Below are 12,749 nucleotides of genomic sequence, written 5' to 3' on the forward strand. Positions count from 1 at the left end.
CTATTATTTTGAACACAACTGTACATCACATAGGATACACCTCACATAGGATACACCTCACATAGGATATACCTCACATAGGATACACCTCACATAGGATATACTGTATATACCATAAAATATACTCTTTGTAAATGATAAACTAACTGTTAAACACATATATTTATTACCTGGTATTCAGGACTGTTTTTAGAAGAGTCTTAGGTTAGGTACACACTATTGTCCCCTTTTAATCTAAACACACAAATTAGCCCTCAACACAACTTTGATGTACTCTAAAAATAAGGTTGGGTTTTGATTTTGTCCAAAATATATCTGTGGGAATTTCTTTCAGGTGTTATGATAATTATGTAACATTTTGGGAAAAATATACATCCTAATAATCCAGCACTGGAGGCCAGTATGGCAAATACCTCCAAAGCCACCATGTATTTCCCTCTGGTGCTCAGATAGGCTGGGATCATGGCAATCCAGACACTGCAGAACACCAGCATGCTGAAGGTGATGTACTTGGCCTCGTTAAAACTGTCCGGTAATGTCCTCACCATGAAAGCCAGAATAAAACTCACAGCGGCTAGAAACCCCATATAACCCAACATAGAGTAGAAGCCGATAACTGACCCCTCATTACACTGAATGACGATCTTTCCAGGATAGGAGTCCATGTCATACTCTTGGTAAGGAGGAGACACTGACAGCCAAATGACACAGATCACAACTTGGACAGAGGAACAGATTATGACAACAGAGTTAGAAATCTTCTCCCCCAACCACTTCCTCCAGTAGCTGCCAGGTTTGGAGGCCTTGAAGGCAATGCAGACGGTGATGGTCTTGGCCAGAACACAAGAGACAGCAATGGAGAAGAAGACCCCAAATGACACTTGTCTCAGCATGCAGGTTATATCCACAGGACGTCCGAGGAACAAGAAGATGCAGAGGAAGCTCAGCAAGATGGAGGTCAGGAGGACGAAGCTCACAGTCCAGTTATTGGCTTTCACTACTGGAGTGTCCCGGAATAAAATGAACAATGTCAGTATATAGAGAGTTCCAGCAGAACATAATATAGAGACACCATAGAAAGCTAGAGCTACGATATTTGTCTCGGAGAGATAGTCATACGTTTTGGGAATACAGATTACTCGTCCCTCATCTGGCCAATGGTCGTCAGGACATTTGTGGCAGATCTCACTGTCTATGAAGGAAGAACAGAATACAATATGCCACAAATTATTACAATTATTAACTGATTAAAAGATAACAAAATAACATTTTTAGAGCATCTGTTCTTTAATGATTGTGCGCTGGTATTTGTCACCTGATACATTGGAGATTTCCCCATCAGAGCACGGCACACAGTGATAGCAGCAGGAATGGATTCCTCCAGTTGGACCTTTCCTGTGTCCCGGAGGACACGGCTCATTGCAGCGAGCTAGGGGAAACTGAAAGAAAAACATTTTTTTTTGGTCAGAATTAGAAAAATACTTCAGGTTCTCATACATGTAGGAAAACAACTGTTTTTTGTACACACTAAAATAATGTACGTGTGGGGAGGGGCAGCACGGTGCGGGCAGTAAAAACACAGAGTCTGGTTTCAGTAAAACTTGGAACTTGTATTAAACAGAATGCCAATGTCAAAAACACCTTGGCGGGAGAGCACCGCTAGGGAAATAAATCTCAGTTCAATGTAGTCAGATGTGGAGGTGGTGCCAACAATGGCTGTTTCAGAGGGTGAAGCGCGCCCTGGCCGATCCCAAGAGGGAAGCTCCTTTCCAGGACAGCAAGTCCTTAATCTTTCCCTTCTCATCAGGAACCTTTCCCTACAGCTAGTTACTTTTCCTAACAAATAGGGTCTCTGTCACGGTCAGGCAGAAGTTGGTATTAGGCAGAAGCGTAGTCGAGAACAAGACAAGGTTGGTAATGAGCAGCTGTAGGTTGCGATCAGGCAAAAACGTAGTCGAGAACAAGCCAAGGTCGGTAATGACCAGTCTCAGGTTGGGATCGGGCAGAAGCGTAGTCGAGAACAAGCCAAGGTCGGTAATGAGCAGTCGCAGGTTGGGATCAGGCAGAAGCGTAGTCGAGAACAAGCCAAGGTCGGTAATGAGCAGTCCCAGGTTGGGATCGGGCAGAAGCGTAGTCGAGAACAAGCCAAGGTCGGTAATGACCAGTCTCAGGTTGGGATCAGGCAGAAGCGTAGTCGAGAACAAGCCAAGGTCGGTAATGAGCAGTCACAGGTTGGGATCAGGCAGAAGCGTAGTCGAGAACAAGCCAAGGTCGGTAATGCGCAGTCGCAGATTGGGATCAGGCAGAAGCGTAGTCGAGAACAAGCCAAGGTCGGTAATGCGCAGTCGCAGGTTGGGATCAGGCAGAAGCGTAGTCGAGAACAAGCCAAGGTCGGTAATGAGCAGTCACAGGTTGGGATCAGGCAGAAGCGTAGTCGAGAACAAGACAAGGTTGGTAATGACCAGCCACAGGTTGGGATCAGGCAGAAGCGTAGTCGAGAACAAGACAAGGTTGGTAATGACCAGTCTCAGGTTGGGATCAGGAAGAAGCGTAATCGAGAACAAGCCAAGGTTGGTAATGCGCAGTCGCAGGTTGGGATCAGGCAGAAGCATAGTCGAGAACAAGCCAAGGTCAGTAATGAGCAGCCACAGGTTGGGATCAGGCAGAAGCATAGTCGAGAACAAGACAAGGTCGGTAATGAGCAGTCGCAGGTTGGGATCAGGCAGAAGCGTAGTCGAGAACAGGCCAAGGTCGGTAATGAGCAGTCGCAGGTTGGGATCAAGCAGAAGCGTAGTCGAGAACAAGCCAAGATCAGTAATGAGCAGCCACAGGTTGGGATCAGGCAGAAGCGTAGTCGAGAACAAGCCAAGGTCGGTAATGACCAGTCTCAGGTTGGGATCAGGTAGAAGCGTAATCGAGAACAAGCCAAGGTCGGTAAGGAGCAGTCGCAGGTTGGGATCAGGCAGAAGCATAGTCGAGAACAAGCCAAGGTCGGTAAGGAGCAGTCGCAGGTTGGGATCAGGCAGAAGCGTAGTCGAGAACAAGCCAAGGTCAGTAATGAGCAGTCTCAGGTTGGGATCAGGCAGAAGCGTAGTCGAAAACAAGCCAAGGTTGGTAATGAGCAGTCTCAGGTTGGGATCAGGCAGAAGCGTAGTCAAGAACAAGCTAAGGTCGGTAATGACCAGTCTCAGGTTGGGATCAGGCAGAAGCATAGTCGAGAACAAGCCAAAGCCAAGGTCGGTAATGACCAGTCTCAGGTTGGGATCAGGCAGAATCGTAGTCGAGAACAAGCCAAGGTCGGTAACGACCAGTCTCAGTTTGGGATCAGGCAGAAGCGTAGTTGAGAACAAGCCAAGGTCGGTAATGAGCAGTCTCAGGTTGGGATCAGGCAGAAGCGTAGTCGAGAACAAGCCAAGGTCGGTAATGAGCAGTCTCAGGTTGGGATCAGGCAGAAGCGTAGTTGAGAACAAGCCAAGGTCAGTAATGACCGGTCTCAGGTTGGGATCAGGCAGAAGCGTAGCCGAAAACAAGCCAAGGTCGGTAATGAGCAGTCGCAGGTTGGGATCAGGCAGAAGCGTAGTCGAGAACAAGCCAAGGTTGGTAATGAGCAGCTGCAGGTTGGGATCAGGCAGAAGCGTAGTCGAGAACAAGCCAAGGTCGGTAAGGAGCAGCTGCAGGTTGGGATCAGGCAGAAGCGTAGTCGAGAACAAGCCAAGGGTCAATAAAAAGTGATAGCAAAATATGAATAATAACAGAGAAGGCAAGGAGCAAAATACTGGCTGGAGAGCACAATAATCTGGCAAACAGGAAGTGCAGAGACATGGCTTATATCAGGAAGTTCATGGGAGGAGCAAGGGGTTCAAGGTTCATGAAAAACAAGGTCAAGATAGGATCATCCAAATAGTTGTCAAGGGAGCTGTCCAGCAGGTGGCTCAGCAAGAAGAAACATTGCTACTCACCGCAGAAGGCCCAGGTTTGGGTTTCTCCCTACACTGGCAACACACTAGAAGCGCACAGAAATTCCAGAGCAGGGACTTAAATAGCTGCTTGATAAAGGAGCGCACTTCCACCTTTCCCGGCTAGTGCATGCTCTGAAACGCTCCTAAACGCGTCGCAGTGCACCTTGGGTATCTGACGTTATCACGACCACACCGTCGCTGCGTTCCAGCATGCATTCCACCCGGCTTTGAGTGAGGACATGCACGCCGGCTGGCTCCACAGCTGTTTGCCTCCAGCCACCACGCCGCTCCAGCGGCACGCTGACTACTATATACTCCACACCGATGACAGCTCTTCACCCTGTATACCCACCTGACCGATGTTTACACCATACCATGGTTTTTATGCTATTATTTACCTCAACTATGTGAGTGTTCCTACCTTTAAACCTGAATAAAGTGATATACTGCACTTAGAGGCGCTTCTTCTCCTTCTCTCAACTTAAATAGACCCTGCTGACCCAAGATGGCCACCGCCAATCACATGGGCACAGTGTAGCCAAACATAATGCTGCTCTATTGACCTAAGAAACCATAGAGAAAGGTTGCTTCTCTTGGACTTCCTCTCCAGGCTGAGGTATCACTCGATCTACAAGGGCTCACTACCACAGACACCTGACTAAATGTTAGGACTTTGAAAGCCATAATGCTGGGCAGCTCCACTATACAGTTGCAAGAACTGAAGCTCCGCAGAGGATGGGTGATGCAACAGGACAATGACCCAAAGCATACAAGTCATTAAACAAAACAATGGCTGCAACAGCAGAGAATACGCCTTCTGGAGTGGCCCAGTCAGAGTCCTGACCTCAACCCGATTGAAATGCTGTGGCATGACCTTAAGAGAGCGATTCACACCAGACATCCCAAGAATATTGCTACACTGAAACAGTTTTGTGAAGAGGAGTGGTCCAAAATGACTCCAGATCGTTGTGCAGGTCTGATCTGCAACTACAGGAAACGTTTGGTTGAGGTTATTGCTGCCAAAGGAGGGTCAACCAGTTATTAAGTCCAAAGGTTCACATACTTTTTCCTCCCTGCACTGAATGTTTACATGTTATGTGCAATTAAACCATGGCAACATCTAATGTTTGTGTAGTATTATGTTCAGCAGACTGTGTTCTTCTATTGTTGTGACTTAGATGACGTTCAGAGCACATTTTATGCCCAATTCATGCAAAACGCCACGTAATCCCAAGGGGTTCACATACTTTTTAACTGTACATATAGTGACTTTAGCTAGTAAGTTGCTGCTTTGGTCTCCTGCCACCCCTCCCACTTATTGATCATTGAAGCCGCTACTCCTCACTTAACCCCCCTGGCGGTATTCCCGAGTGTAGCTCGGGGTTAACTTTCAGTACCAGAAGCGGTAACCCCCCCGAGCTACACTCGGGATTACCCTGCAGCGTTGCTCTTGGATCTTTCCAGGGGGTCCTGCGGTCCCGTGATGTCCCCCGTGCAGCGTCTCTGGCCGATGCCGTCTTCTGGGTTCCGTTCCCTGTGTATAAGGATAAAAGTGATCCTTACTATATCCTACATCATAGTAATATATTCTAATTAAATAAGAGTGTTTAAATTGATTAATACATATATATATACAGTGGGGATCGAAAGTTTGGGCACCCCAGCTAAAAATTTGTATTAATGTGCATAAAGAAGCCAAGGAAAGATGGAAAAATCTCCAAAAGGCATCAAATTACAGATTAGACATTCTTATAATATGTCAACAAAGGTTAGATTTTATTTCCATCATTTACACTTTCAAAATAACAGAAAACAAAAAAATGGCGTCTGCAAAAGTTTGGGCCCCCTGCAGAGTTAATATCTTGTACTGCCCCCTTTGGCAAGTATCACAGCTTGTAAACGCTTTTTGTAGCCAGCCAAGAGTCTTTCAATTCTTGTTTGAGGTATCTTTGCCCATTCTTCCTTACAAAAGTCTTCCAGTTCTTTGAGATTTCTGGGCTGTCTGTCACGCACGGCTCTTTTAAGGTCTATCCATAGATTTTCAATTATGTTGAAGTCAGGAGATTGTGAAGGCCATGGCAAAACCTTCAGTTTACGCCTCTTGATGTAATCCCCCATAGATTTCCAGGTGTGTTTAGGATCATTATCCATTTGTAGAAGCCATCCTCTCTTTAACTTCAGCTTTTCCACAGATGGCATCAAGTTACCATCCAAAATTTGCTGAAATTTTATTGAATCCATTTTTCCTTCTACTCGTGAGATGTTCCCTGTGCCACTGGCTGCAACACAACCCCAAAGCATGATTGATCCAACCCCATGCTTAACAGTTGGACAGAGGTTCTTTTCATTCAATTCTGTGCCCCTTCTTCTCCAAACGTACCTTTGCTCATTTCGGCCAAAAAGTTCAATTTTAACCTCATCGGTCCACAGAACTTGTTTCCAAAATGCATCAGGCTTGTCTATATGTTCATTTGCAAAGTTCAAACGATGATTTTTGTGGAGAGGACGTAGAAGAGGTTTTCTTCTGATGACTCTTCCATGAAGACCATATTTGTACAAGTATCTCTTTATAGTGGAATAGTGACCACAACTCCAGTGTCTGCCAGATCTTTCTGGAAGGATCGTGCCGTCAAACGTGGGTTTTGAATAGTTTTTCTCACAATCCTGCGAGCTGTTCTGTCTGATATTTTTCTTGGTCTTCCAGATCTTGCTTTAACTTCCACTGTTCCTGATGACTGCCATTTCTTAATTACATTCCGAATAGAGGATATTGACATCTGAAAACGCTTTGCTATCTTCTTATAGCCTTCTCCAGCTTTGTGAGCGTCAACTATTTTCAGTTTCAGTTTTCTAGACAACTGCTTAGAAGAACCCATGGTGCTGATTGTTGGGGCAAGGTCAGATGAGTCTGGGCATTTAAAACCTTTGAGATTGACATCATCTGGTCTTCCCAGACGATGATTGAGAACAATCCATGACACTGGCAGGTCTCAGCTTGGCAAAGGGGGCAGTGCATGCTATAAATTCTGCAGGGGGCCCAAACTTTTGCAGACGCCATTTTTTTGTTTTCTGTTATTTTTAAAGTGTAAATGATGGAAATAAAATCTAACTTTTGTTGACATATTATAAGAATGTCTAATCTGTAATTTGATGCCTTTTGGAGATTTTTCCATCTTTCCTTGGCTTCTTTATGCACATTAATACAAATTTTTAGCTGGGGTGCCCAAACTTTCCATCCCCACTGTATATTAAGGTTTATTATATTAGATATGGCTATTATTGCCATCATTTATCATTAAGTGAATGTATTCTGCTCCATTAGCATTTAAAATGGCTTCTGCTGCTTCCAAAGGCTTATAAAAGATATTTTATGTACGTTTGTGTAAGTTGTCAAAAACTGCCGAGTAATGATGAATGTTTGACAAAATGTCTCGATAAGATATCCTGAAGTGTAAAAGGCAAATATTGTGGAGTGTAACTGATAAGCAGAAAGGTGGGCAACAAGCCATGAAAAACCCTATAAGTGTATGGACTGTCACATATCTAATCAGAGCATCTGATGGGCGGGGCATAGGCGGGGCATGGGCGGGGCATGGGCGCTCTCATACAATTGTATTATCACTAATAAACATATCATTCCGAGCTCTCGTCTGCAAGGTTGTATATTTCAGGTGTAAAGCCGTGAAATCCCTAATCACCTGCAAGCGTGGGGACGGAACCGGCGGGAATTTCAAAAATGTAAAAAAAGTGACATTCACTAAATACACTAAAATCACATAGTATAACATTCCTGTATCCAACCATTTCACATACATTTTGTCCCGAGTGCTTTGTCCGGCGCCCTGCCTGCATTTTTACCGCCCTTTCTGCCTGGAAACTGAGAAACGTCCATGGCGTCCAAAAAGCGTCCCTTTAGGTCAGACGCGGTTTTAGACCGGCTAGAGAACAGCGATAGTAAATCAGAACCACTTGCAGAATTGAGTGATAATGATTGGTGGGGGAAATTCCTCATCAGACACTGAAAACGATTCTGCGACTGAGCTCAGCGATGGGCGAACTTGGCGCTCTATTTCACATTTCAGTGTTTTTGGTTTGATTACATTATTGAATAAAATGTATTATTATTATATTATTATTATTTTTTATGATTATTTATTATATTGTAATTTATGATTTCGTGTTTCAAGTTTTACCATACCGGGATGTTTACTAGACTCTTGTTTGGACAGATTTCAGGGAGTTATTCCTAAGAATTACAGGACTACAATTCAAGAGTATATACACAGAATAGGGATGGGCTTCATGTTGGAATCTAACCTAAGTTCGACTTGAACATTAGCCCATCGTGTGTTCGGCGAACACATGGATGGTAAGGGCGTTCAGCCGTTCATCTGCTGTGCCCCACAATGCACTGCACCCTGACAGTGCATTGTGATTGGTCAAAGCAATGCACCTGACCACAGCGCGTGAGAATATCACAAGGGGGTGGGGTGAACCCCACCCCTTGTGACATCATGACAGTATTTAAGAACTGTCATCTGGGGCACAGCTGTCAGACGGCAGGATCTGGCATTGAGAGCGTAACGCTTTTTTTTTGGTCTTTTTTTGGGTAGTGCCGGTGGCAGGCATTGTGATTGGCATTGGATCTACTTTGGGGGACATTTTTAATTTTTTTATTTTTAATAAAGGACTCATCAAAGATTGTCTCCTGTCTTTTTTTACACTACACTTTTTTTTTTGTGTGAATGGGTAGCAGTTCCACATCCTCCCCCCCAACAGCCCCTCGCTCTTCTGTTGCCAGCAATCTGGCCCCCTGCTGAGAGAGCATCCTGCTCCCCTGGCCAACGCCAGAAAGTGGGCCCCTCTGCAGTGGGAATCCACGTGCAGGCTCCCGCTTGTCACCCCGCTCCCTGTCCCCATGTGCACGTCCCGATCCCGTCTTCCCGCGCTCTGTGCCCGACATGGACAAAGGCTGCGTTCCCTGTGCTGGGCTGGAGACACAGGGAGCTGGGCCCGTTGCCATGGTAACCAGATGCTAAGTATTTAATGCAGAGCGTGGTCCCAGGGTAGATCTCCTGACTGTCGTCCCTGCTAGTGTGAGCGAGGTCTGAGCTCCGGGCCAGCCTCCCCATTGATCCAATCCCCCTCCTCTCACTGAGCTCCACTGCCTGCCAGTCGCTGCCGGATCCCTCCCCTGTGTGGGGTTAACTCTCCACTGCCTGGAGCTGCTCTGTGTGGATTAACCCTTTGCTGCCTGGATCTCTCGCCTGGCGGACTTAACCCTTTGCTGCCTGAAGCTTCTCTGTGCGGATTAACCCTTTGCTGCCCGTGAACCTGGTGGACTTAACCCTTTTCTGCCTGTGAACCTGATGGACTTAACCCTTTGCTGCCCGTAAGTCTGGTGGACTTAACCATTTTCTGCCTGTGAACCTGATGGACTTAACCCTTTGCTGCCCGTAAGCCTGGTGGACTTAACCATTTTCTGCCTGTGAACCTGATGGACTTAACCCTTTGCTGCCTGTGAGCCTGGCGGACTTAACCCTTTGCTGCCTGTGAGCCTGGTGGACATAGCCCTTCGCTGCCAGGAGCTGCCTGTGTGGATTGACCCTGTGTTGCCTGTGTGGACTGTAACCCTCTGTGTCCAGCTCCCCGCATCCAGTAAGTGGACTAACCCGGTGCTACCCGAAAGACTGAGCCCAATTCTCCCCCAATTCTCCCCATGAACCCCAATTCCCAAAGAACCCCCAACACTCTGTCCTGTTGAACCCTGTAGACTATCGGCCCCCTGTTTTCCCATATTGCCATCCAGAGAACTTTACTGTGTTGCTGTGTCTGGTGTTGATCTGTGGACTAATGGACCTATTGACTGTACCCTGAAAAAATCCCCAATGAATGCCCACATGTTGGGATCCGTGAAATCTCCGTGTGCTCTCTCCCTGCGCTCCAAATACATTACATGCCTGATTTTTACTTTCATTTTTTTAATTCACAAATGTTGATGTCTTATTGGGAGAATTGTGAATTGAGCAATTCAGGAGCCAGAAAATTATGAATTTTATATATTTTCTGCACACTGGATAAATCTGTATGAATATATAAATGTATGTGAATATCACACGTTGATTATCAGTTATAGAAGTATCACCGCTTCCTGGAGTCCTTCAGTGCGGTCTCGGAGGTTGGCCTGAAGACCTTATAGATAGAGCTCTACAATGTTCGGAGGTCTGCAAATCTCTTGCATGTTTGGAAATTTTTTTTTTTTTTTTTTGCCTGTGTGGTGTATAGCTGAGTCTTTCCTATCATTAGACCATCAATATCTGGAATGAGAAATCAAACTGCACCATACAGAAACATGGGGAAACTTACTTTGCCCCATTTCCACTGGACCCCTCCGGAAAAATCTTCCCACTTCTGTTTTTCTAAAGTCGAACTGCTTGTCATGTATTCTGCCTTGATTTTAACATTTCCCTCTGAAGGTTCATAATAGATCAGCTTTCCTAAATAAATGTCGATGGGTAGTTCTCCTCGCTCATTAAAGAAGACCTCCTCTCTGTCCGTGCTCATGTAGTGTACCGTCCGGACATATCTGTGCAGCTTTCAAAGGAAAAAGATATTTACTGGAACATCTTACTTCTAAATTCACCATTTCAGAGTCAAATGAAAAATTACCGCTCTACCAACTTTGACACTAGATGTAAAAATGTTCACATTTGTAAAATACTGTTTATTTGCTCTGTGCTTTCACTGATGGAGTCACATGTCTCAACGATGGTGTCACATGTCTCACTGATGGAGTCACATGTCTCACCGATAGAGTCACATGTCTCACCGATGGAGTCACATGTCTCACCGATGGAGTCACATGTCTCACCGATGGAGTCACATGTCTCACCGATGGAGTCACATGTCTCACCGATGGTGTCCCATGTCTCACCGATGGAGTCACATGTCTCACCGATGGAGTCACATGTCTCAACGATGGTGTCACATGTCTCACCGATGGAGTCACATGTCTCACCGATGGAGTCACATGTCTCACCGATGGAGTCACATGTCTCAACGATGGTGTCACATGTCTCACCGATGGTGTCCCATGTCTCACCGATGGAGTCACATGTCTCACCGATGGTGTCCCATGTCTCACCGATGGAGTCGCATGTCTCACCGATGGAGTCACATGTCTCAACGATGGTGTCGCATGTCTCACCGATGGTGTCACATGTCTCACCGATGGAGTCACATGTCTCACCGATGGAGTCACATGTCTCACCGATGGTATCACGTCTCACTGATGGAGTCACATCTCACTGATGGAGTCACATGTCTCACCGATGGAGTCACATCTCACTGATGGAGTCACATGTCTCACCGATGGAGTCACATGTCTCACTGATGGAGTCACATCTCACTGATGGAGTCACATGTCTCATTGATGGTATCACATGTCTCACTGATGGAGTCACATCTCACTGATGGAGCCATATGTTGGGCAAGCATTTGCATTTCCTATCGTTAGTTATCTAGGATTTCGTAGTCTAGTGGAATCCCTTTTTGTTGAGCAGTGGGTGCAGGCCCCTTATATTCCCCACAATCCTCTGGGCTACAACAAACCCCAGGACTCCTGGTCACAGTGTCACACACCTGGTGGTAGACCCTGACATGAAGAGGTAGGCCTTTCTTATAGCTCTGGTAGTGAGACAGTGACTGCAAGAGCTCGGTGGGGTATAAGTGCCTGTAGTGTGTCCAGCGGGTACGTCACTTGTGCTTCCCCAAAGATGAGCCAAATAGGAGACACCAGGGCAGGGACATGGAGTGGGCAGGAGGGACAGCTGCCCTGGGCTCTTTGGTATCATGTGAGGTGGGGGGCGCTGCATAGAGAGTGCCTACCTACAAGCTGGCAGGAGTACTGGAAGAGTGGGGATTTTTGTTTGAAGGGAATTTGGCTTGCAAAGAGAATTTATGCTTGGGGTAAGCATGCAGATTAGTGCTTAGATTTTTTTTGGAAGGAAGGTAGGGGACTATTGATGACACATAATGCTCATACATTCTGGGGAGGGGGGCACCATTTGGCATCTTTGCCCCAGGCTATACATGACCTTGTCACAGCACCAGGAGAGACATCAGATGATGGGCAGATGAATTAGACCCAGGACTGGCAAGGGGCAGACTGGCTGGAGCTTGGCTGGCAGATGACTGGTTGCTGGTGCTGAGCAGGCTGGCAGAGAAGGTAGGCAGGACACTAGTCAGGGAGCACTTGGCAGACAGAACAAGGCAGGCAACTGAGTCAGGTGTGTTGGGTCCATAACATAAGATCTGACCAGGTATAAGCAGCAGGCAGCAGAGTAGTCAGGATACAGGCCAACAGGTCAGTAATGGTGGAACAGATTCCAGAGACAAGCCGGGGTCAGGGTAGGTAGCGTTCAAGTGTAGTCACAGGCAAGCCGGGTCAGTAACAAGGAGCCAAGCACAGGAACTGGTAACAGGATACACAGAAATGCTGTAGATAGGACAGAAATGAACCAGTGCAGCCAAGGCCATGGAAAAGGAGCTACCACCAGCCCTCCTGTATGGGGCCCAGGCCAGCAGGGGTCCCAGACAGCTGGGTGAATCGGACGTGGGCACAGAGGGTGATAAGCATGGTGGGGGGGGGCAATTACTGGAATTGATCCCCCGTATGGTTCTCTCTGCAGCAGCTGAAAGCCAGCTTCTCCTCTCCCTCCCGCTGGCTTTCAGCTGCTGCAGAGAGAACCATACGGGGGATCAATTCCAGTAATTGCCCCCCTTCCACCA

General features: G+C 46.6%; 1 protein-coding gene across 1 annotated transcript in view; it reads right to left on the bottom strand.

The window, feature by feature from the left end:
• Window positions 1-233: 233 nt before the first annotated feature.
• The window catches only part of LOC149465141 (vomeronasal type-2 receptor 26-like), a 52,364-nt gene continuing 39,848 nt past the window's right edge, over window positions 234-12,749 (bottom strand). The window contains exons 7-10 of the mRNA XM_089673612.1: window positions 10,326-10,553; window positions 5,395-5,493; window positions 1,316-1,439; window positions 234-1,192 (exon numbers count right to left, since the gene is read on the bottom strand). Of these exons, the coding sequence (XP_089529738.1) occupies window positions 276-1,192; window positions 1,316-1,439; window positions 5,395-5,493; window positions 10,326-10,553 (1,368 nt within the window). The 3' untranslated portion in view covers window positions 234-275. The remainder of the gene's footprint in view (window positions 1,193-1,315; window positions 1,440-5,394; window positions 5,494-10,325; window positions 10,554-12,749) is intronic.

This window comes from Staurois parvus, unplaced genomic scaffold (assembly GCF_062004578.1).
Source record: "Staurois parvus isolate SC_StPar_1 unplaced genomic scaffold, SC_StPar_1.0 ptg000143l, whole genome shotgun sequence".
NCBI lineage: Eukaryota > Metazoa > Chordata > Amphibia > Anura > Ranidae > Staurois > Staurois parvus.